General features: G+C 42.2%; 1 protein-coding gene across 16 annotated transcripts in view; it reads right to left on the minus strand.

The window, feature by feature from the left end:
• ZMIZ1 (zinc finger MIZ-type containing 1) overlaps nucleotides 1-26,251 on the minus strand; it is a 386,104-nt gene that overhangs the window by 140,840 nt on the left and 219,013 nt on the right. For 13 of the 16 annotated variants that reach the window (XM_083614609.1, XM_083614604.1, XM_083614605.1 and 10 more), the window contains one exon: nucleotides 8,166-8,276. In XM_083614609.1, the coding sequence (XP_083470735.1) occupies nucleotides 8,166-8,225 (60 nt within the window). In that variant the 5' untranslated portion in view covers nucleotides 8,226-8,276. Of the gene's footprint in view, nucleotides 1-8,165; nucleotides 8,277-25,786; nucleotides 25,882-26,251 lie in introns of all 16 variants that reach the window. The other 3 variants (XM_083614612.1, XM_083614602.1, XM_083614616.1) reach the window with 1 other exon arrangement.

Here is a 26,251-nt window from a genome sequence, read left to right on the forward strand (position 1 = left end):
TAGGGTAACTATGGATGACATATACTCGATTCCCTCCTTGCCTCTGGGGTCAACCCTCTGTGCTTGTTAGATCAAGGGTACCACTTAGAACACAAGGCATTTTTACCCCTCCTGCAGAAAGCACTTCAAATTGCCTGTGACTATTTCTCAAATGAATATATTTTGTTCTTGTTAAGCATAAACATTATTCCAGCAAACGAAGAGTATAACAGGAGGCATCTGAAATTTATTTAGTTCTATTGACTTAACTGTACACCACCTTGCTGCATTATGCATGCAATACAACTTAACCGGAGATAAAACATCAAAAAATGTAACAGCAACCAAGACAAGATGAAGTGTGGATAGTGTCACTATTTGGCTTAGTCACTAGATGGCACTGGGCTGGGTAGAGTCTGAAGTTTCATGTAATTGTTCTGTTCTTGACTGAGACAGCAAAATTCTCATCTAGCTTCCTATCATGTGTGTCTTTGAAAGCTTTCCTGACAAATGCTAAGTTAAAAGGCAGAGCCATAAAACAACCAAAATGTTTTATTACCAGTGCCAATGCACATACAAAATCAAATAAGGGAACAGATGAAATTAAACACCAAAGACCAGCTGGAAAAGGACAGTTCTTGTAGTGAATCTTATCTCCAACCAGTACCACTGGTCAGCGGCGTAGCGTGGGTTGTCAGCACCCGGGGCAAGGCAAGTAATTTGCACCCCCTAACCCGGGGCAAGGCAAGTAATTTGCGCCCCCTAACCTGCCGCCGCTGCCAGCTTCTTCTTGCTGCTGCCTGGTCTGGTCTGGTGTGGTTCTCTCCCGCGCTCAGCGCTGTGCTGGGCGGCCGCTGCACTGTCCCTCCCCCAGATAGTCCCTCGCTCTCTCTCCGCACCGCACGCCTGGCACCCACCCCCTCCACAGTGGGCGGCGACCCGGCGGCTCGGATCGGATTCGCACAGCCAGCACTGCAGTGAGAGAGAGTGAGTGAGCCAGGTAGGGGCAGAGAGCTGCGAGTGCGAGCGTGCGCCCCCCCCAGATGTTGCGCCCGATGCGGCCGGCCCCCCCTGCACCCCCCACGCTACGCCACTGCCACTGGTGTCTTTGCCACTTTACTCTACCTCTCCTCCAAACCTGAAGTAACACACCCAGTTAAATCTTTAAAATCTCTAACAATATCTCCACATCAGCGGTGAAGCTACCCACCAATTCCATTCTTCCTCATAGGAAACCTAAATAATTACTGAATACAGACTCTTTCTAACATAGCTCCACATCCTCCTCTCCTCTTCAGTCTAGATTTTTTAAAGAAAAAAAACCACGCAGCAAAGCCTACCTGCCCAAGGCTCTCCTCCAAAACGTGGATTGCGTGCAGACTCTCCTGCTCCTCGTTGCCTGCTTGCGCTAGGGAGCCCATGGATGGGCTAGGGAGCCCATAGTCAGTTGCCAACAGAGGCCTGGTCCTGGGTGCATTTTCCACCTGCTCTCGGAGTTGGGGGAACAACTTTGGACTTGAAGGAACTTTCAAAGTTCCATATGGTTCGTGATGCTGATAAGCCCTACCATCTCTCTTCTTGGGAGCCATACCTTTTTCTTACGGACAGCTTGCAAATAAAAACAGAGATGGTCCGTTCAGAGGGAAAACCAAACTCAAATTTCCAGGAAAAGGAGCAAAAGGCCACAGCCAGCAACGTAATCAACCATCTCAGAGCAATCAAGTCAGAGAGGAGGAAAAAATATTGTTGACTAGCAGCAGAACCTCTCCTTTACGGTTTTTTCTGTAAGTAGTTTATCCAAACAGGAAGCACCCAACCCCCTGCCTGCCCCTGCGAAATAGCGCTAGTTAATTCTTCGGGTTTCTGTGTATTTCAGTGGGGGGAGGGGGCCATGCCATATCAGCTTCTCTGTCAGTTAGAAACCAATATCCCAGAGCAGCAAGCATGAGGCAAGGTTTCTGGCAGCTAAGCTCTAACCTGCTTAAGAGGAAATGCTCTATTATGTCACACAGACTAAGTTTTTCCTATAAAGACCACCATGCATTGTTCAAAAACAACATGGGTGTTCCACCCACCAACTTGAAAAGGGCCTGATAGCAACAGCTTGACTCCCATACCACAGTTAATAAAAACTCTTGAGTTTTAATAATAGATTCTTTTTTCTCTAGAATGCAATGCTAAAAATGCTTTTTGCACATTCTGATAACTAAAAAGAAAAGGAAGTAACTTAACAACTTAAAAGTTGCAGAGATATAATAAATGAGATACACCAACAAACAGGCTTTTGAACCATTCTTAATCACTAAAAGGCTTCTTTCTTGTCTCCCTTGAGTGAAGTTGCTCACTTTAAATTAGCAAACTTTGAACATGTCAGAGGGCATCAAAGCAGATTAAATAATTTTTTTGAGGACTGTTCAGGACAGGTTTGCATGACTTTAGACTCAGCAATGTATTCTGGGCATCCAAGTGCTTGGCAACCCTGTGCCCGGTCACATTTTTGCAGTTCAAGAAAGCGGATAGGGCAGGGAGAGATATATGAGCTGCCATATGCAATGGAGAGCTGAGTTTGGCTTAGATCAGGCATAGCAAAACTTGGCCCTCCAGCTGTTTTGGGACTACAATTCCCATCATCCCTGACTACTGGTCCTGTTAAGTTAGGGATGATGGGAGTTGTAGTCCAAAGACAGCTGGCTTAGATGATGAATTGCAAAGGCCTAGAGTTAAGAAAGAAGCTTTCTTAACAAAGAAATTTTCAGGCTTCCAGGTCACAGAATGCTAGGGTGTCATGAACTGGCAGGACAACTGGGAGGCAGAAGAGGAGCCTGGCAAGAGGTATAGCCGGGACTGGGACAAACCGGGGCAAGCAGAGAATGGGGAAGAAGAGGTTGGTGCGGTAAGTACTCACGGGGTGCACAGGAACCAGAGCAGCAGGACTCATCACCAGAGCCAGAGGGGCTCCTGTCTCCACAAACACGGTGGGCTCTGAGGCACAGGGAGCAGCAGGAGGGATACTCCAGGAGCTGAGGCAGGCAAGGGCCCACAGCCAAACTCACTAGCTGGCCAAGTAAGGCTCACTAGCTCTGGGAACAGGTGTGTGATTCCTCAGTTGGAATAGGCTTAGAACAGGTGAGGATCACATGCCTCATCAAGCCCAGGTGCTGCAATCAGTGTGCCAAGTATAAAAGGGCAGCAGAGCTGAGGTGCTGTGTCTACTCAACTGCCCTTGTTGAGGGCTTTTGGCCTTGATGCTCCTGGATCGCTATAGAACTGTGCTCCGGTTTGACTCTGGACTGTATCCTGACTGCTGGACTTTGGCCTTGACTGCTTGGATTGACCCTGAACCTCATTTCCTGACCTTTGGACTTCACTTGTGTGGATTGAACTTTGGACGTGGCACGCTGACTTCCTGCCAGGTAGGCCAGGGGTTCAGGACATAGGGTGAACAATGGCCATCAGCCTGGCTCAGAAGTCGTAGCTTACTGATGCTAAACCTCATAGTAATGAGCTTAGAAGCAGATTCAAATTAGCCAGTAACAAGACAAAACACAAAATATGGCACTAAACTGTCATTTCCAAGGGCAGCTAAATCCTCAGTCATTGTTTGTTCTAACTCCCTGGTCTGTCTTCTCTCTTGCCTTTGAGCAAGATGGTTTTTTATTACCTGAAATATGATTTTTTAAAAAGTAATCTATACACTTAATACAGAAGGCAGAAATATCACTTTAAATAAACAGCTCATATATGGGTGGGTGCATAGGCTGAGACTCAACATATTGTTCAAAAGACCACCCAACTCTACCTAGCAAATGTGAATACTAAAGAAGTTTTCTTCCTGACTTGAAGTCATTATCTTCACATTGCTCATCAACTGCCGGAGCCAAAGAGGGCAGCCTACCAGGATGGGAGATTCAACCATGGTTGGAATGTCAGTCGGATGCCTGTGATTTGCCCGAGAAGCCAAGAATGGCTGGCTGTTATCAGTGCAGCTTTCCCCTGAACATATTCTTACTGTTGGAGAAGCACATTCCAACAGGCAGCCAGACGGGGAAAGGAGACAAAGAATTTGTTAAAGAGGTTGCACAAAGCTAGACAGACGCTAGGATATTTTAGAAGAGACCGAAACAACGTACAAGACATCTGACTGCTTCAGCATTGATGCCTTTGCTTTAAAGCGTGGGTAGATATTGACACTGAGATTAGTGACATCACTCCATGCCTAAAAGCACCAGTGAAACGGAATCAGATTTAACTGCGTCTAAAGTTGACTGTACACTTCAGACTGAAACAATACATGTGAAACAGTCTGTCATTAAGGGCAGGGATAAGTGCCATGTTCCATAACATAGGCAGCATCTGTGGCAACACATATGCCAGAGGGCTGCAGCAAAAGCCCTTAATTTAATTATGTACAATTTGCATGTTTTAGATTATTCCTAGTTTTACATAGTGAACACGTAGCAACAGTCTAACAAACATTTTTACACTCAGATGTGGGGGGCGGGGGCGGAAATGCTTAACAATCATGGAAAAATATTGGTATACAGACCACAAACTCACAAAAGCAGAACACAATGAAATCTAGATCCTCGTTGCTTTCATTGTTTCTAAATATTTCACATTTTTCCAAACACATTTTTAAATGTAACTTTGCAACAAAAGAGATAAATTATCCATATGATCTGGTCAACGTGAAGCACATTTTAAAATCCCCTTGATCTAAATTTCCCACTGAAATCAACAGGACATAAATGTGTCTGAATGGACTGAGTCCCTATTTTTTTTCTTGATGAATACTGTGATTTGTGATATTTTAAGACAATCCTGTAGACTGCAGCCAAGAACAGGATGGGATGGGAGTGTGAAACTGCACAGGTTGTATATTGTTCAATTCAAGGCTTGATATATGCTTGGTAAATTTAAAAAAAGAGTGAAAGGTCAAACTACTTGCTAGAACTAGCAGAGTTTCATAATGTGAGGGAAACTGAACGAATCTTTACATTTGAGTGCTCCCACTCACCCTTTCCCATATGAACAAAGATCAGTTTCATTTTCAAAGATGCTTGGTTTGTTGTGACATGCAAACCAGGGATCCTGGTTTAAAACAAATTCTGCTTTGTTTTGTCTTTTTGCATTGTCAGTTACAAAGATCTTAAGTCAGAAATCAAGCTCCTTTCTAGTTGGTTTAATATATGTCTCCAAAAAGACCTCTGAGCCTCTCCTTACTGCCCATTTATATATGTGAAAAATGGAAACCAACTCTCCAGAAATATATCTTCTTTCCCCTGAGGCCTTGCCCATCGAACTTGATGTATCAATCCTTCAGGCAGAGCAACCTCCCAGATCTGTGTAAACCAAACTTTCAGAGTGCAGCCTCCTGGCTGTTTCCAACATTAGTCATAGAACTGTATTGTTGTGCCACCTCCAAATGTGCTCCCAACAGCGAGTGCATAACTCCCTCTCTGTAGTACAACAGGCTCATGATTATAACCCCTGGTTTTCATGTAGCTTGTTTTGTACTTAAGCAGAATTTATGTTAAATCACAATTCCTAATTTTCTTGTAACAACAAGCCATGATTCACTGAAAGCAAAAGTGAATCATAGTTTTTCCTTCTCCCAGATTTGTGGAAGGTGGTGGGGTAGGAGCACATGAGCCCAGCACTTTGCCTGGGCTCCTTTCTACTTGCACATGTAACACTAAACTACAGTTTAAGGTTACGTGTGAACACATTCACTAAGTTGGATCAACTGAGTGACACAGTATGGATTGCTGAGATGTTGCCTAACACCTCCTAATATAACATGAAACAAGAGTCTAGGCTCTCACTCAGAAAAGGCTCCTGGTAACAGAGAACTTCTAGTTATTTCTTTCGCTGAAGCTGCATGACCATGTCATGCAGCTTCAATATTCAGCAGGGAGGCAGCCAACTGTAATCATGCATCACACTGACATTTGAAATAGGGTAATATGTTGTTGCTATAAAGTGTGTGTATAATTTTAACAGCAACATATCATCCTATTTCAAATGTCAACATGATACACACACACACACTTTTCCTAAGTGTTGAACATGCTGCACTCAGTAATCCTTATACCTTCCTGTAAACTTTTATTATCACCAGAATTACTATTCTTGAATAAGAGATGAAGGGGTGGAGTCCGTCAGAGCTACCGGTTGCCTAGTATAGCTGACGTGAAATTTAAGCCAGAGGTTTTTTGGCTTAGACACCATTCTTGGAACCTCAAAACACCCTACAATGTCTAGAAATTTGGGGAGCTGCAGCCTCAAAACACCCTAGAAAGCTTGGCATAAAAAAGAAACTCAAGTAGTACTTTATCTCAGGTAGCAAGGTGCCTAGTACATAGAGCAAGACCAAAAATGCCACAAATTGAGTACAGGACAATCTTGTTTTTATAGGGCAGTCCCATGTGTCCCTACAGGCAGACAATGCAAGGTAACTGCCTCAGGTTTTCTATAAGATTTTTATAAGGGCAAATAATGTCATATTTCTAATTGTTGGACCTGCCCTTATATTCTGTCTAATTGGGGTTCTTTCCCTCTTGAACTGAAAGGGAGAGAAGTTACACAGTTCTAAAGGGAGTCTAAAAACATTACAGCAAATGTGCTGTCTGTGTGCCAGAACATAGTCTGAGCTAAAAAGAAAGAAACCTGCCTTGACCCTCTGCTGTAACCTGACTCACTTCAAGCAGAACACAGAACATCATTTATACCGTTCTTGCAGGGTGGGTGTGAGGGGGCCACGGAGGGCTGTCTGCCTCCTTGGAGCAGTAACTGCTGCCAACAAGTCTACAAAATGTGTAGCAACTGGAAGCAAAAACAAAATTTGCCTCTTCTTAGCTTCTACCCATGGTACTAAGCATATTTCATTGCAAAATTTCACACATCTTTTTAGGAAAATACTTTTAAACATGTTTAAGTAAAGGGGAGAAGTAGACTTGCGCATAGAGGACAATGACGTAGATTGCACATACAGGACAGTGAATCCAAACTTTCAAGACAAAAAAGAGGAACATGAGAATGCAAGGCTCAATTTCACAGAATGACCCCAAATCCTAGGATTAGGACACAGGGAGAAAAACCTCTCTGTCTTCCATGTTTCTACACCAAGCATAGTTTTATGAACCTCTATCATGCCTCCAGGCACCTTCTTTCTAAATTAAACGCCCTCTAAACATTTTCCCTCAGGGAGTGCATCCTAACAATTTGGTCATTTAATCCTCCCTTTTCCAGATCTATATTGTCTTTTTGAAATGGGTAAACCAAAACTGTAAGATATTTCAAATGTGGCTGCAGCATGGATAAAGGCATTCTGATAATGCCTTTTATTTCCATTCCCTTTCCTAACAATCCCCACGGAGCTCAGTATTTTCAGTGAGCTATCCACCTCCAATCTTAAGATCTCTTTCCCGGTTAGTTATGCCACCAATTTATACCTCACCAGTGCATATACGATACTAGAAATTTTTGCTCCAGTGCGCCTCACTTTAAACACATTTAAATTGAACCATATTTACCATTTTGTTTCCCATTCCCCAGTCTGAAGGTATCCTTTCACAGCTGCTCTTAACCCCTTTTGGTTTTGATCACACTCAGGAACATGTGGTGCACATTTGTTGGGGCACCATGACTACTTGCAGTAACAATATGCACTGCTGCACATCCATTGCTCATTTGGAAACATTTTTTATGCTTACAATAGTCCAACATGGTGCGGTAGACAGATACAGCATCTGACACCACTGAAGCCAGAGTTCAAATCACCACTCAGCTCACTTAAAGTGACCTCACCATTTCTTAGTTTACAGAGCTGTTGTGAGTGGTGGAGACATCCAAGGCCCTTGGAGGAATAGCAGAATGTGAAATGAATACTAGTTATATATAAAAAAACCTGTAATAAAATATAAAGAGGCCCATTGTCTGTGTCAGCAAATGGCAAGACAATATATATTAACATTTCCATCCCCCACTTGAGAAATAAATGATGAGAAAATGTTCAGAAAGGATGAGGTTGTGTTCAGGTTTAATGGAGTTTCAAGATCACGAAGCAGTGCAGTAGTTAAATAAGGTCTGTTACAACACAAACACCATGAAGAGCACAGGCTGACATGCAATGCTATGGGTGCTTTCAACCATCAGGTTTGTCTAATGACATGTCTTTGGCTTACCTGTTTTATGCACTGCAGCCGATCGTTGGTCTGCTGTATGTGCCTGTCCATAGAATTCATTTTGATTGTCTCCACTTGGATTCTACCTGAAAGCCATTAAAATCCCTCAAGCTGCAAGATATAAAAAGAACAAGAAAGATCATTAAGACGACAAAAAGTAAAATACAGTCCTGCCAACACTAAAACGAATGAGATGCTGGATACTACACAGCAGATGTTTACCCTTTGTGGTAGTTTTTTCTATTTAAAGGGAGGATGCATGCCCTCTTGAATGCAATGCCTTTTCATTCCAATATGTAACAAAGTCACATAATTCAGGGGTGGCTAGCTACAAACCTAGAGACATTCTATACTAGATCCCTTCCACCAATATTCCCATCATGTCAGTGCCATCAACTCTATCCCAAAGACGACTCCTCTTCTCCTCTTCTTCCTCTTCCTGCTTCAAATCCAGCTGTTGGTTCAGCAGCGGGGAGGGAAGAGGGAACTAGGGTGTCTGACATAAATGTCACTACAAAATGCTTTCTGCAGGCACCTGGGATGGATACTAATATCACAACATTCAACAAACTTCAGTTGTAAATTTACATTGACACTGTGTGCAAACTAGCCTCCCCTCTCTCTCCCACACAGACGAATCTGCCATTGGCCCATCAGTGTTGCCACTACACGGACTGGCAGCAGCTCCCAGGGGTTTCTCTCAGCTTGAACTTGAGAGGTTTTCTGTATGCAAAACAGATGCTCCACCACTTAGCTATGACCCTTCCCCACCCTCCACAAAATGCAAGGTTCCTATACCAAGGGTTGCCGAAGCAAAGTTTCAGCATAACACACTAGCAAAGAGATGTGTTAAATGGCTAGGAACCAAATGGCATATTAGAGCTAGCACAAATATACCTGGGTGGAATACTTGGTGCGGCCTACAGATAAACACAGTCTCTTGCAACAGACAAATAGTCCCAAATGTGGTGAATATGAACAATCCCGGATGAATTTCAGCAATGCTAAAAATAGCAATTTCTCCTATTTGTGTACGTTTTGATTGCCAATGTTACCAGTGTATACTTTCAGACATTCTCAAAAACTGTCGATGACGTCCCCCAAATTTCAGACATTCATTGTAGCGTATATAAAGCACAACTTGGCTTAAAGAATATTGAAGGATTGTTTGCTATTAGAAGTAGATTGAGCCAATGGATTTTCTCTTTATTCTGCATCTTCAAATATTTAAAGGGCTATCACATGAACGATGGAGCAGTTTTCTCCTACTGCTGAAGGTAGGACACAAACCAGTGGCTTAAAGTTACAAGAAAGGAGATTCCCACTAAATACTAGGAAGAACTTTGACAGTAAGAACTTTTTGACAGTGAAGCAAACTTCTTCAGGAGGTTGTGGACTCTCTGTCACTGGAGGCTTTTAAGCAGAGGCTGCATGGCCATCTGTCATGCTTTAATTGAAATTCCTGCATTGAAGGGGGTGAACTGGATAACCCTCAGGATCCCTTCCAACTCAATTCTATTAGTCTATGGCCTACATGCTCCTGTTCATTTGCAGAACCCTCAAAGCACCTCAAAAATTTAATATTTGAGTGCAAAGCAGAAGTATTTACTTATACGATAAATTAACCCAGACACAACACCATTTCAGCAATGATCCATTTTAAATACGACAATTTGTTCACAGGGGATAGGAGATATATAAATAAAAATAGAGCCCATGCTGTTAAAAACAACAATGTCCCCTGAAATATATATCACATTTACACATGGCATCAATTGGTTCATGTAGGAGTTTTTAAATTGTGTAACTGAAAGGGGAGCAGCATCAAAGGTCCCTCAAGCTCTGCCAAACACTGTAGCAATGATTCTCCCATACTTCCAACCAATCTCTCCATCCAAAATGCAGTTGGAATCAAATCTCAGTGAGTCAATTCCACGGTAGGCAACCTAAGGCCCGTGGGCCGGATGCGGCCCAATCGCCTTCTCAATCCGGCCCATGGACGATCTGGGAATCAGCGTGTTTTTTACATGAGTAGAATGTGCCCTTTTATTTAAAATGCATCTCTGGGTTATTTGTAGGGCATAGGAATTTGTTCATCCCCCCCCAAAAAAAATATAGTCCGGCCCGCCACATGGTCTGAGGGGTGGTGGACTGGCCCACGGCTGACCCCTGGTCTATTCTGACCCCTGTCAGATCTCAGCCCAGCTAACATAATCTATACAGATCTTCCCACCTTAAAAGGCTTTTCTTTCCCTCCTAGTCTACTGCAGGAGTGAGAGTCAAAGAGGAGGTCTTGATCAGGCAATGGGACATTAGGGAGCAAATGGCTTCAACCCTGATTTTGTGAGAAATGTCTCTGTCTCTCTCCACTTCCACCCAACTCTTCTTTCTGTGACCATTTGGTTTAACCATCTTGCTACATTATTTAGTGATTAGCTTAAAATTATTTAAAAGCTCTGGTCAAAACATAGAAATCACTTGGCGAAAGCCTTGTTTTCTCCAGCAGTGAGATATACCCCCCTTCCATGCTGTCAGCCAATATTTTCAAGCAACTCCTGCTGGCAGGTTAGGGGGCCCACAAAGCAGCAGGGAGATCTAGCATACGGGAGGAAAATGGCTTGCACTTAGTAGTAATAGGCAAATAGAAAGACTGGGAACAAAAATTACAGAGTGGTTTGATCTTGCTGGTATAGTGGGAAGCAATTTGGAGAGGGCAACACTTGAAACCCAATTCCATGGTTAGTAAGAGCAGCCACTGCAACAGCAGTGTAAATAAATAGCTAAACCTCACTGAAATGTCTGGGTATAACAAATCATTACAGTGGTACCTCGGGTTAAGAATTTAATTCGTTCTGGAGGTCCGTTCTTAACCTGAAACTGTTCTTAACCTGAAGCACCACTTTAGCTAATGGGGCCTCCTGCTTCTGCTGCGCCGCTGGAGCACGATTTCTGTTCTCATCCTGAAGCAAAGTTCTTAACCCGAGGTACTATTTCTGGGTTAGCGGAGTCTGTAACCTGAAGCATATGCAACCTGAAGCATCTGTAACCCAAGGTACCACTGTATTACTAAAGTTGGTTCTCTTCCACCAACCCCAAGGACTTGGGACAGGTAACAATTTAAATAAACAATATAATAATGAATGCAAAATAATGCAGAGCTGGGGAGCCTGCAGCTCTCCAGAAGCTGCTGGACTCCAACTCCCATAATTCCTTGCCAGGCTGGCTGGGGCTGATGGGAGTTGGAGTCTAGCAACATCTGAGAGGGCCGCAGGTTCCCCACTCCTGACTTTAAGGTATTTAAAAAGTGCATTATGTAAATTGTCCTAGCACAAGCATAAACAAGCTGGTCTTCTAGCACTAGGAGAGAGGAATTCGTAGACTCTTATTTGGACAAGGCTCCAGGGAAATTTTCCTCAAACTTCTGATGGAGGATTACTTCTTTCTGAGATGGTGATGGGGGCATGTCTCAATCCAGTGCAATTCTTTCCAAATGTCTGCATTTGAAGTGTGTAGGAATAAGACCCACCCATCCCATTTTCTTAATGTGTGAATGACTGATAGGAAGGAGTTAAGGGGGAAATTAAGCAACTTGCCAAGGTCTGCATCTTTCTTTCCAGAATACTCTGCAACAGAATACTCTTCAGTGGTTCTGTGGCAGCTGCAAAGATGCTGTTAAGTAGGCAGGTTGAGGTGGAAAGTCGTCCCTGAGAAATGCGAGCTCTGAAAAGCTGAGTCAGACACCTTTGTATGCAGGTCTAGAATTTGTTCTAAATGCCATGGCAGTGTGAAGAGTTATTACAGTGTATTCCCTACCAAAGTACCATACCATGTACATTACACCCAACAACATCCTCTAGATGATAAATGTTAACATGTAGCCTAGTTCTTTGCTGGTAAGGGCTACAATGAAAACTCATTTTTTAAAGGCAGATGTGCAGAAAGGAGAGGAGAATGGAAAGGTTCTCCCTGATTTAATGATGGTTTAGGGGCTATATCTTAAATATTGTTAATATCTGTACAAATGCAATGCAATATCATGATCAGACTCAGAGGGTGTATGTGAGAAAAGTGTACAAATCAGTGGCAAGCATTATATCTGAAGTAGCCCCAGGAAGGGTCACGAGGTAAAGAACTGAGAGCTGTTCTCCCCACCCACCCCACCCCCAGTGCACGTAGCTTTGCAATATCTGCTCCCTCTTCTTGCTACCTGGCAGTGAGTAAAAGGAAACAATAAACAGCACAAAAATCTATGCCTACAGACAGATGGTGACGTTTCATCCCTCAGACAAAAATGAATAATTTGCTCTATTTCTCTATATGCTGAGAGGTATTCGCAAAGGCAGATGATTGCTATCTATTGAGTAGCTTTGATTAAGCACTGAGCTAGGCTACAAACAGGATGGGAGGGGACTACCTTAACTAATTGATCAGTTATATAATCAGATAAGAGCTGGTTCAAGTTAGGGGGTGGAGTTAACTACAGACATGTATATGAGTGGGTTAAGAACAACTAATACATTTGAAGTGCCATTCCTCCAAGGCCTGCAAGACTTGCATCTTATGTGTACGTAAGATACAGCAGGGTTTTCACTATATTAAATCTGTCTTTGCTTTTTAAATGTGCAGATTTGAACAACTGAATTTAAGTGGTGGGTTTGGGCAACAAGGTCTTTAATTAAAAAATTAAGGGGGTGGAGTTAAATAACAAGCCCCACCAGTGGAAGCCTGCACAAGAACATCTGTTAATACAACAGGGCTGCCCCCCACCGTGTCCTCCAATTTGGCTCAAGGGGTCAGGATAACCCTTGGAACAGCATGCGAGGGGAGGAAAAGGCAGAAAGGTAGAAACTCTGGCACTGGTGATCTGCCTAGTGCTATGTTGAATTCCTCCTTAAACATTTCTCTTCCTCAGCACAATCTAGAGCTCACGACAATACACAGTGTACTTTCTTGGAGCAGCTTGCTTTTAATAGCAAATAAATGTTACGTTTCAATTTTGAAACTTGTGCTTTTTGTTGAAACTTCAACCTTGCCAACAACTTGTGCACCTAAGGTCAAAAATTAAACGCTTACTCATGAGCTTAATGCACAAATATCAAGTATGAAAATCTTAATTAAGAAAGTAAATTTTGAAAGGAAGACATATGTTTCTTCCTATGCGCATTCTATTCTGCTCCCAAGTTAATTTAATATTGTATAAATGAATACCTATCAGGGGCTTATAAAAATTCTACTCTGAGCAACCATGAATCATCCCCACTGATACACACATCACAGATGATTTGTTTTGATCGGCTTCCAAAAGCTTTATTTAGAAAGAAAATGCATGCATTATATATATATTTATACACACACACACACACACAACCCCCCCATATTACATACAAATAAGTGTGTGTGTGTGTGTATATAAATATAATACAGGTATATACCAATAGTATAATACAGGTATGTAGCCTTTGTCAAGAGAGACATATTAATTTATATATAAAAAGTGCACGAAAAGCTTGTTGACATTTAGAGGGCTTTAGGGGTTTACACCTTTGCTTACCATGTCCCCTGGGCAGGAAAGAGTTTCTTTCCCAAGTAAGCCGGCAGAGGTCTCTCTTCTCTACTGAAGACGAGCGAGTTTCCATTTTCCTTTCACATAGCACTGCCTTGTGTTTCTTTTAAGCCTTTACAAGTCCCTACAAATCCTCTGCCTCTGCTTCCTAACAGGGAGCACTAAAACTGACACTGTCTGTCTGACCTTGTGGTTATTGATTAACTGTCTCCCCATTCGCTGCCATCTTTCACACCTCTGGCGCTAGCAAATAGAGAGCTAAGGAGTAGCAGTCATACTCCATGACAGCTATGCTCAAAAAAGCCTGCCTTTGGAGATGTGGCGGGAAGTGCCGTTTGAGCCAATGCTGTTCTAATGTCAAGACTAAATACCACGCAGATCCCGACAACTTGTACAGTTTAATATACATTTGCTGGGCCAATGCAGCACAAATAGCAACAAGGAGGGAGGTGGAATAATTCAGGGGTAACAGCAAATATTAAAATCTGGACCAAAAGCAAAAGACAGGGAAAGATGACAGGTTACGACTATTTAATGTCACTGATTTTAGCCATGATTGATATCACAGTATCTTTTAATATTGCATTCAAACACTATCAATATACCTGTCTGCCCTAGAAACTGGGGGTTAAATCTGCTGCAATATTAAAACTGCTTTCCATAGGCAGAAGCAATAGCAATGCAAGACAAAGAGTATGCAATTGAGTAAAATGTGGATCTAGGGAAGCAACTTATTTCCACGCAAGCACAAAACACAGAGGGCATTAAAAATTATTCATGCTTTGCATGTTAAATTTGCAGTGTGACTTGATTTTTCTTAACGGAAAAGGTTTTTAAAAGCTGTTGGGTAAAAAATGTCAAAAATATGTTTAGCCACTTGTACACAATAAAAATATTTGTCATAATTGGACACCTGCCTGTACCCCTTAGGTACTTCGATCAAAAGGGTAGTGTGTTTTGGGCTTTCACAGGCCAACCAATACCAGGAGGGGCTTCAACTGTACCAAGTGCTAATTAGAAGAGGTTCCTAGGTGAGTTATCAGAGAAAAGCCAAGCCACAGCTGCAGTTCAGAGAAAATGAACTGGAGGACATGACCACCCTGCTTGGACTCAGGTGAAAAAATGGGAAGAGCTCCTGGATGTTGGGGGTGGGAGGCTAAGTTCTTGTAGTGTGTGGTTTAGGATACAAAAAATCATGGGAAAGGATCAAGCATGGGTAGGCAAACTAAGGCCTGGGGGCCAGATCTGGCCCAATTGCCTTCTTAATCCAGCCCACGGACAGTCTGGGAATCAGCGTGTTTTTACATGAGTAGAATGTGTCCTTTTATTTAAAATGCATCTCTGGGTTATTTGTGGGGCATAGGAATTCGTTCATTATTATTATTTTCAAAATATAGTCTGCCCCCCCCCAAAGGTCTGAGGGACAGTGGACCGGCCACCTGCTGAAAAAGTTTGTTGACCCCTGGCTCAGACAAAAGTTACCACAACCCTTAAGAACTGCTAGGCTGTAACTCTCTCGGCATTCAGGTAAACCACCTGGAGCCAAGTGAGTTTTGTAAAGCCATTTTGTACCCCACCTGGTCTGAGGAATGGGTAAGGATAAAAGGTGTCATCTCCCTTCCGTAAACTCAGGGAGTACTTCTACACAATGTCTGCCCCCTAGTTTAGAAACTCTTAATGCCTGTGAGAGGTTTACCTAAGCATCAAATTAAAGACAAAACAAATCTCTTTAAATCTGGACAAACATGAACTGGTTAAAAATAAACTGAGCTTCATTTTTACCTTTAAATTTACCAGTATGTATTACCGTTTTGTTTCAATTGTCTTGCTTTACAAAAACCATGTGCTATGATCTCAGGGTATATGGGAAGATCATAAGTAAAACATAAAACAGGCACACACACAAGTTGTTCCAAAACTGAACATCACCACACCTATGTGTGCACTGTGCATGTCTGAGTGTGTCAAGAAGGTGATTGGATGACATGAATAGTTAATACATCAAAAAACACTTCTTTTAAGTTAAGATCCCCCCCCCCCCGATGCACTTGGAATACCATTTCACTTCAAAAGTTGTGGGGCTGCCAGAGATTTAAACATCCACCCACAACAACTGGTTTATTCCCTTAGTAGAAATGGTACTTCAGAAACAAAATAAGCAGCATGAAAATGTCAGGTGAAAGGTCATTTTAATCATTAAACACTTGAGGGGGAGAGGAAGTCTGTTTTAATAAAGCTTTATTTACCACAAGCAACTAAATAGCTACCGTGGCTGGCTTGGGGCTATTAAAAAGGGACCAGATGCAAGGCAAAGGAAGGACTTGTCATGCCAGGAGCCGGAGAATAGATATTTGTGCGATGCGGCTTTCCATTGTCACTCTACAAATGGGCAATAATCCCCAGAAGACTTTCTATCATCTTTGGTCTCCGAGAGCAAGCAAGCGGGTTGTGTGTGTGTGTGTGTGTCTGTGTGTGTGTCTGCCCGCACGCAGTCTCAGCGAGGGGTGGGAATGGATTTATTTAATTTATGGTGGCTTGAGCTGTGAGTGAGGGCGGTCATGCTGGGCTGTGAAAAGCCTTTCTGCAGCCCTGTGCTTTCTAATTCTTTTCCTCCCCCATACATGTCTATTAGATACGAATTCTCCCCCCCCCCAGCCTCCGCCACAACGGTGGCACAACCCCATAAGCTTTGAAAAAAAGAAGAGATGACAGCTTGCATAAGCGAGCCTGCTGGACTCCGCTGGGAGCAGGAGCGGCGGTGCGCAGAAATTGTTCAATCATCAAGCACATCTGCAGTCTGATTACAAAAGCAAAAAGGTGGCGAGGTTGGCTGTGTGGAGCAGGCAGGCCTGTGATGTGACCTATGCTAGGAAGAAGGAATGAAAATATTACACACACACACACACACACACACACACACACACACACACACACACAGATTTTTCACAGGGACAGAGCAATGCTGCATCTCCAACCAAGTGTATCGTGGCTTTCAGTCCTTGCATGCTGGTCATTCGCTGGTGCAATAAAGCTTTGACTCCTGTCTTATGCCAGTGTTTCTCACCTCTGCCCTGCCGAATTAAAATGGATGGCTTTCATATGTACTAAAAGCAAAAGATCCTCATTTCAAGAAATTGCCCTGCTTAGATGGATGGGTTTTTCGAGTTTACCTCTATAACCTCTCAACATGCAAAAAAGAAAGGAAAAAATATAGGTCCATTTGTTATTGATAATGGAGAGCAGACAGGGCATCGGAACCCCATATCTTCTAACAGTGAGAGAGAATGACATAAAATTAAAGGTGGAAGTGAGGTGTAAAAAATAAAAATAAACCCCAGCAACGTATGTGGGTACTGCCTGCAGGCTCACAGCTCAGTTGTATGGACGGCCACCTCCATGTGAGGCTTACCCAAGAACTGTCACAATGGCTGTTTTTCAAGCTTTCATTGGGGCTGCCAGGTATTAGAATTTGTAATATTGCAATTTGGGAGCAGGAGAAGTGAACATGGCTGATATCTAACTCTCCTGAGTTTATATTCCACCTTTCTTGTGACAAAGCCAGACAGCTTACAACGTAATGCACATCCGTAATACAATTCAGCCCTGAGTGCTCACTGGAAGGACAGATCGTGAAGCTGAGGCTCCAATACTTTGGCCACCTCATGAGAAGAGAAGACTCCCTGGAAAAGACCCTGATGTTGGGAAAGATGGAGGGCACAAGGAGAAGGGGACGACAGAGGACGAGATGGTTGGATAGCGTCTTCGAAGCTACAAACATGAGTCTGACTAAACTGCGGGAGGCAGTGGAAGACAGAAGTGCCTGGCGTGCTCTGGTCCATGGGGTCACGAAGAGTCGGACATGACTAAACGACTAAACAACAACAACAATACAATTTTTAAAAAAACATTTCCCCAAAGCATGATAAAATGCATGTTTTAAGAGGAACAACCTTCTTTGATAGGGGCACTCCATAAGTGTGGGGCCACCACAGAAATGTCCAAGTCCACACACACGTAGGTATAGTCAGAGTAAGTCTAACCATTCCCTCTTTTGTCGTTTTTGCCTGGCAACCTTATCTTTCCCTTAACCATGTTTTACAATGACACAGCAGATGGGGAGAGGCTGGGAGACTATAAGCAGTGTCTCTCAATGAGCTCAGGTAGAAGACTTTCTCACTCTTGCTAACATGGGGCGGTATTCAACTAAGTTTTACTCAGGATAGGCCCATTAAAATCAACAACTGCCACCACAGGGGCATCTGAGGAAGCATTTTTTCCTGAGGAGAGGGAAGGAGCAGAAACAGGCTTTCAAAAAGGGTCTCTTTCCCTTGCTTGCATTTTAAAAAATTCTATAATTGTCATTGATAATCATTGTTTCAAAAGGGTTTTTTTTTTTATAAACTGAGGGCCACCTGAAAAGCAGTATATAAATAGATAAATGGCACATTGATTTGAAGCTTCAACAGAAAATGAAGGGAAACCATTTCTCTGCTCTAAGCAGAAGAAAATAAGCAAATTAGTGCAGGAAGTGATTTGTGTCAGGTTTTGTAAGATGAGATTGTAACAGCTAAGAAAAATGCAAATATTTGACAGTACCTCATTTACACCCAGCCACACATTTTTCTGTTTACACATAAAACATTAAACTGAAATTGCCCAACATATTTCCCCCCCAACAAATTATAAGAAGGGCATTGATACTACAGATTAAATACTTGTAAACATACAATTTACCACATACATTCTACAGCTGCAACCCTGAAACTGTCCAATAGGTCAAAAATAAGTAAGCCATTTGGCCCCTTGAAATAGAAACCAAAGAAGAGTTCTTATCCTTTTGTTCTTCTGAGGGCCATGTGAGTTCCTATTAGTGCCAAAGATTCTGAAAGTACTATTTCTTCATTTACAAAGGGAGAGCCTCCATCACTCCTCTGTCCCAGCATGCTTTTGTGTAATCACAAGTTCTTTTTCACAAGGTACAGTTTTAGTCTGCAAGGAACTGCCTCCATCACCCGCTTACAATAGGCCTACCACCATGCGCCATAAAATACTCCCATTTACAAAATTTCCTCCTTTGCTTAATATCCTAAGGAAGAATTCAGTAAACTCTGAATACACAATACATGTAAATCATTCTAATAAAAGTAGTACTCATTTTTGTTTTTTTCTGCTTGGGTTTTTAATAGCACACTTTCAGCACATACATACTCTCTTCTTCACCATGGTTTAATCTATTTTGAGACTGAATTTGAAACATAATTCAAGGATGATTATCCAGACAACCTAGTTGAATTGTCCAGACAGAAAAAGCCTGCTTTTCTATTCTCAGGGGCCCCTCTATTCTCCCTGCAGCGTATTTTCCCACAAGCCAACTCCATCTAATGTGGCCAGGCTCTATAGTAAAGCTGATGCAACCAAGCAGTAAGAGCCTCACACCTATCAATCACATGCACATAAGCACATGGAGAATATTATACACAAAAAAGCTGCAAAAGAAATCACAGAATCAGAGTTGGAAGGGACACTGAGGGTCATCTAGCCCAACCCCCTGCAATGCAGGAATATGCAGTTGGCCCATATGGAAATCAAACTAATGACCTTGGCGTTATTCGCATCTCGCTCTAACCAACTGAGCTACCTGTGCAGCTCAAAGAAGTGTTCCCTGACCTGGAATCATACCCAGGCCTCGGCAGTGAGAGCGCCAAAACCTTACTGAATGGTTCAAATATGGAATCTCACAGTCTCTCACCATTTGTGAAACTGTGCAAGTGAAACTGTGACTTCAGATTTTATGTTGTTGTTGTTGTTTAGTTGTTTAGTCGTGTCCGACTCTTCGTGATCCCATGGACCAGAGCACGCCAGGCACTCCTGTCTTCCACTGCCTCCCGCAGTTTGGTCAAACTCATGCTGGTAGCTTTGAGAACACTGTCCAACCATCTCGTCCTCTGTCGTCCCCTTCTCCTTGTGCCCTCCATCTTTCCCAACATCAGGGTCTTTCCCAGGAACTCTTCCCATGAGGTGGCCAAAGTATTGGCGCCTCAGCTTCACGATCTGTCCTTCCAGTCCTTTCAGATTTTATAGAGACTACCTAAAATTGCCTTGCTGGCCTGTGTTCTGGTTGCCTGACATCACTGCTCCCCCTGCCTGAGTAAATGACCACGTAAGTATCATGCAGAACAGTACACTTACTGGCATGGTCCAATTACACAAGCTGTTGCTATTCCTTCCTTCCTGTTCTGCAGCCCTTATATAGCATCATCCAGCTCTTTCCTCACTATGCAGGAGAGCCCAGCCGTCCACTCACAGCCAACTCATATTTCCCTTGTAGGGGTGTTTACCAACCACTTTATTCCTTCTCCTTGCCTCCCACCTTTCAGCCTATTTAGCTGCTTCTGGATTGGCTCGTGGCCACCCAGCAGGCCATGACATCATTTCCAGGTGCCAGCTGCTGCTCCTGAAGCAAGCAGTCCCTCATTAGATCAAAGCCAGGATGTGAGATTGTAGAATATCTGCTCATGGCCACATGAGCAGTTTTGGTTAGCCAGCTGCCATGCAGAATCTAAAACAATACAAAGGCACGGGACGAGGCATGGTCATGCCTGGCTGTGTCAGTGCACAAAAGCACATTCTGGTGACATGTCAAGTGGGTTAAGACTGGCACTGAGGTAAGCTAGTCCAAATGAATCTGGATACAAAAGTCACATATCAACAGCAGAAACTAGGGGTAGGAGAAACTATTAGCTTCATGATCTGATCTGCTATCAATTAAAGCTTGTGTCAATTAATTATAATTATATAAGCATCCATTCAACAAGCTGCTGTCTAAAACCTAAGGAAGGTTCAAAAGAGAAATCCAACACCCTTTTATTAATATTTTACCAAGCAACATAATAATAATAATAATAATAATAATAATAATAATAATAATAATTTATTTGTACCCCGCCCATCTGGCTGTGTTTCCCCAGCCACTCTGGGCGGCTTCCATAGAAACAAAAAATACACTAAAATATCACAGATTAAAAACTTCCCTGAACAGGGCTGCCTTAAGATGTCTTCTGAATGTCAGGTAGTTATTTATCGCTTTAATATTTTACCAGCAACACTGACCTACTTTACAAGATTGTTGTAAGAATTACTCAGTTTATAATGTATGTGACACTCCTTGAACATTCCAAAAACTGCTTGACTCCTTGAACATTCCAAAAACTGCTTTATAAATTACTATTACTATAAAATGGCTAATACCACTTTTCTTGTTACTCTGCTCATGACAAGCCACAGACCTACCTTTTCAGCAATACAAAGACACAAGAGATTCCAATGCTTAATCTTTGCTTCCTATTCACTTCAATATCATCAACTCCCCCCTCCCTCTCACCCACCCACCCAACCCTTCTATTACAAAAAATTCCTTAGGAAATAATCAGGAAAAGCTCCATACCATTAAGGCGTACCCCCTAATACATTCTGCTCTTTCCACAGCATTCTCCTATTAGTAATGATTACTTTCCATGTTGTAAATCAGCAACAAACAGAACTGCAGATCTTTAACACAAATATTCCTTATCAGCTTGCTTGGGAAATGCAGCAATGCAATGAATTCCTAGGAACAGACAAGCCACCACCCTGCCTCACCTTCAATATTCTAACATTTGTGCTTCTTAATTCGCCATCAGGTTATTGGCTGCCATGTTTACGTTGTCCTTGTATGACGGCTGCTCTTAAGTAGCCTACAATTCATACCAAGGCAGCCCAAGATATATTGGCTGTTAGCTTTGCGCTAATTACTAACCACTGAGCAATCAAAGCCATTGTTTCTTTTACTTAATTATCCACCCCCTAGAAAAGCAATACCATTAACCAAACTTAGCAGAGTTCACTGAACACAAGAGGTTGATTCCTAACAGCCATTCCGTAGAATCACAGAATTGTACATGGCACAAAGGCCACATAGACCCAAAGCACACCCAAAGGGACATGGTTATGCACCCAAAATCAACCTCACAATTCATGCTATGCAATCCAGCATGCCACACTGTATCACAACGAGAGACAGCAGATGCTTTGCTGAAAGTTTGTTTTCATCAAACTGCTTGAAATGACTTGCATAAGCAAGGCAGGTCTGGGGCAGTTCATACATTTCTGCAAAGCCAATTTCTAAAATGTACAAAACTAGCATTTCCAAGTCCCTCCCCCACACTACATAGGGGATAGGTGAAACAAGGCAACACTTAAAATGGTACAGTACAGGATTGGCATTACCACCGAATGCGTACTATAAACTAAGCATCACAGACAGCACAGGCAGGTAAACCCCTTTCCTCTACCCTCAGTTATCACCACCAATTCGGTTTGGGGATAAAATTATTTCCTGGCCCCAAATAGCACACAAACAATGAACATGAACAAAATCCCACTCACAAAATATTCATAAGGGAAATCTAGCAAAGGGTACCTCCACACAATTCAAACTACTGTTCGATCACTATTAAAGTGGAAAGGCAAGATCTTAAAGTTGGTAAACATAAACCCCTGACCTCCCTGGGCATCTGAGGACAACTGAGGCATCAAAAAGCCCCGAGTAGTCTTCATAAATGCGTCCAATGATTCTTGAATCCAATGATGAGCACTGCACTCACAAAACAGAGAGGTTACTCCATAATTTTACATATTGCATACTTAGAGACCTTTTTCAGAATTCTAGTCTTCTGGTCAAGTTGTAGATATTGGTTTTTAACAAACTTGAAAGTTTCAGCCTAGATGTGCTGTGCCGTCATCAGAAGGCCACGTTGGTAGAGCATGGGATTCTTTGGAAAGAAGACTCAGTACCAACCAATGAGGAGTGACAGACTAAATTAATGGGTTATGCCGAAATAGCAAAATTTATGGGAGCAGTAAGGAACCAAAGGGGGCGGGACTTTATCAAAGACTTGGGAAAAAATGTGAATTATTTGAAATGTTATTGTACACATATAAATTCATTTAGCAGGATTAACTTAAACCAAACAGTTAAAATTAATGCTAAAGGAAAACTAGGAGTAATTTGTAAATGAAGTACTGAAGGAAATGCTGTATTACAAGTTAAAAATATAACTGGGGGAGTGTAAAAATGTACATATTTGTTGGAAAATATTGGATTGTATTTTTGTCAACATATTTTTGAAAAACTGAAAAATAAAATTTACATAAAATATACCATGAGATTCTAAATCTCATGGGGTCCCCAGGGTCCTGGGGTGGAGCCCCATGTTGGGAAAAAGGATTCCTGCATTGCAGGCTGTTGGACTAGATGGCTCTCATGGTCCTTTCCAAATCTACAATTTTATTATTCTAATTATGGTTATACAAAAAAGGTCACTACCTCAGACAGCATTTTAAAGGGTTTATGCAAACTCATGGGGGGCAACTCTATAAACATCTACTAGTTATAACAGCTGAATTTCTATGCTCAAAGACAATATAGCAGGTGATAAGGACATGAGGGTTGCGGCCTTCATGCCCTGCTCGTGGCCTTCTCATAGACATTTGGCTAGATACTGCCAGAAACAGGATACTGAGCTAGATGGGCTCATGATCTGATCCGGTAAAGCCCTTCTAACATAGGTATTAAGCAATTTGCTCTGAAAGTACCTTTCCGCAGGGGCTGTGACCATAAGAATCCCTGGGGTTTCATCTAGCCTCACACATTTGTGGCTACTGTCATGTTGTACAGCTGACATGCAGTGATGTGCCATTGATCATGCTGTCTTTGCAAGGCAAGGAGATGGATTAATGCACCTATTAGATGAAAGAGGGCGAGCCGATAAAGGAAGTCAGGACAGGTCACTGCATATAATGGGAAATTGTTTTTAGACAACGGGTTTTAATATCCCATTTAGTTTCCACATTTCAAAGCTCATTGTGGATTAAAAATGACAGGGAAATTGTTGCAGGCCCATCCACTGTTAGATCATAACATTATGTGAATCAGAGTAAAAAGCCATCAAAACTATACGGATAGCAAATTTGGTTAGAATTTTCTCATCCTCAACAGCAACTTTAAAGGCCTCTGGCTTGCCCCCAAATACAGATGAAGGTTTTGCATGGGCATCACTTTTGTGATATATTAAGTATGCTATTAGAAGAATGATGTGTCCGGAAGCCTTTACATGGATCACAACTAGCATGGGAAAGTATGGAGGCAGCAGAGACCACACAGTTCAGAGAATGAAAATGGGAATTAGTCATTTTAAAATTTTGTTAATTCCCTCTTTCTGAAGTGTAATATGGTGAGCAGTGCTCATCTATGGGAAAATACTGACTTTTTGGTCCTGAATGAACAGTTTTCTGACAAAAACACATAATACATAATGTCATAAGGATATAGTGTATATATAATGCTATTGTGAATATAGGGAGTTGCCTTCTACTGAGACAGACTATTGGGACAACAGAGCCCAATAATGTCTATTTTAACTGGCAACAGCTTTCTAATATCTCACAGACAAAGGTCTTTGCCATACCTGTAACCTGAGAGCCTCTAAGGGACATGCCACCTTGACAGACACCCTTCTCTCTCCCATTTTCTTTCAGCTTCTACTACATCCATGCCTAAATGCTCCAGAAAATACACTACCCTTTTAAAGAATATAAAAACATTCTAAGAATCAAGTGATGTAGCTGCCCCCCTAACTGAGTGTTTTTCTCCTCACTTTTGCTCCTAATGAAGTATCACATCCTATATACTCACTTGGTTCTCTACTTAAGAGATGAATGTCTACACCAGTTTGTCTTTGTGGCCATGACTGCAGCATTTCTCTCAATATTGCTATTAATTGGAACATGGTTAAACATTAGATCGCTGTTTATGCCAGAAAGCAAAAACGGACCTGGTGGCTGTCCACTAATTATTATCCCACCCCCCACCCACTTCCTCTCAGATACATGCAGGCTGTATCTGTATGAAATATGGTAGGTAAACTAATTAAAACCTGACAGATTCCATCTTTGAGACAAGCCTCCCAAGATAACAATTTGCCTATCATTATGGAGGAGCTTGATCTCCTCACAAAGGCACCTTGTCTCCAACTCCCCAACTGTCACAGTAAGTGGTTTATATTATCACACTGACTGATTTACCTAGGCTAGGCAGTACCAAGTGGAGAGCCTTGCACTCACCCCATCCCCTCTTCTTCTTTTTTTTTAAAAAAGAACACAATAACTACCTAAAGTCAAAAGAATTGCTCAGATATGTTCCAGAGTGGGATGCAGGGGTCTGGTTTAGTTCTCTAGATAACCTCTTGTCAAGAGCGGGCACATTAGATAAGAGATGACACAGGCCTCAAGCATAATGTTTCTCTCTGTCTCTCTCCAGCTACTAATGACTGATATGCTGGCCTGCTTCTGAACCCTCCGGATCTCTTTGACCAATTGCTGGGCAAGTTAGAACTATTAGTACATACACGCAACAGTAAGGAGCAATTACTGAATTCTGTTATGCCCAGACTAGAAAATAAGCATTTACATTTTGATCACTACATGATTCACAAACTGAGAAGCTTTCTATTTGTAGTATCCAAATCATGGAAGTATATGTACATAGGAGGGTGAAGAAACTGTTTTAATGGTCAAGATGGTCTGCAACCTCTTGATGTCCATCCTTCTCTGACCTAGTTGCACAGGTTTGTCCTTTAAGGGTATGACCACAGATACACCCCTGTGCCATTAAATCAAACAATGGGAAATGAGTCTAAGAAGTCCTCCTGCTTTCTACCACAGATATACACAGCTTGCCAAATTTTGTTTTTATGCATTCAGCTAACAATTATGTTATCAGGCAATTCTGACAGATTATAGGTAGATATGTATCTATATAGGAGAGGGGGTCATCCCAAACAGACTTGTCCAATTTCATAATTTTCTTTTAATTCCTTCCCCACTTTCTGTGCAATCTAAATGTCAGATGTGCTGTGACTACAGCAAATGAACTGGTAAAAAGGTGTCTGTGGGGTCTACTGTGTGCCCAGTTAATTTGTACACAAACAGTGGTTCTTTCTTACCAGAGCACATCACTTACCAACTCCAACAGCTGGTCCTAGAACTTGTGGCCAAAGTATAGTCTGTTAATTAGCTCTTGTGCATAAATGGTTGGGGGACTTGGGTATGTTTCACCTGGAGAAGAGAAGATTGAAAGGTGATATGATAGCCATATTCAAGTATCTGAAGGGCTGTCACATGGAAGATGGAGCGAGCTTGTTTTCTGCTGCTCCAGAGGGTAGGAACCAAACCAATGGATCCAATTTTGTTTTAAAAAAGGGAGATTCCAGCCAACCATTAGGAAGAACTTTCTGACAATAAGAGCTGCTTGACAGTGGAATGGACTACTTCAGAAAGTGATGGACTCTTCTCCTTTGGAAGCTTTTAAACAGAGGTTGGATGGCCATCTATCAGGGATGGAGGTAGTTAAGTGCTCCTTGTTACTAATTCTGGGCCAGAATGGCTAATTCTAGAATGGAAGAGAGTGGCTTAGATCAGAACATAA

The sequence above is a fragment of the Podarcis filfolensis genome (assembly GCF_964270895.1).
Source record: "Podarcis filfolensis genome assembly, chromosome: 5".
Lineage (NCBI taxonomy): Eukaryota > Metazoa > Chordata > Lepidosauria > Squamata > Lacertidae > Podarcis > Podarcis filfolensis.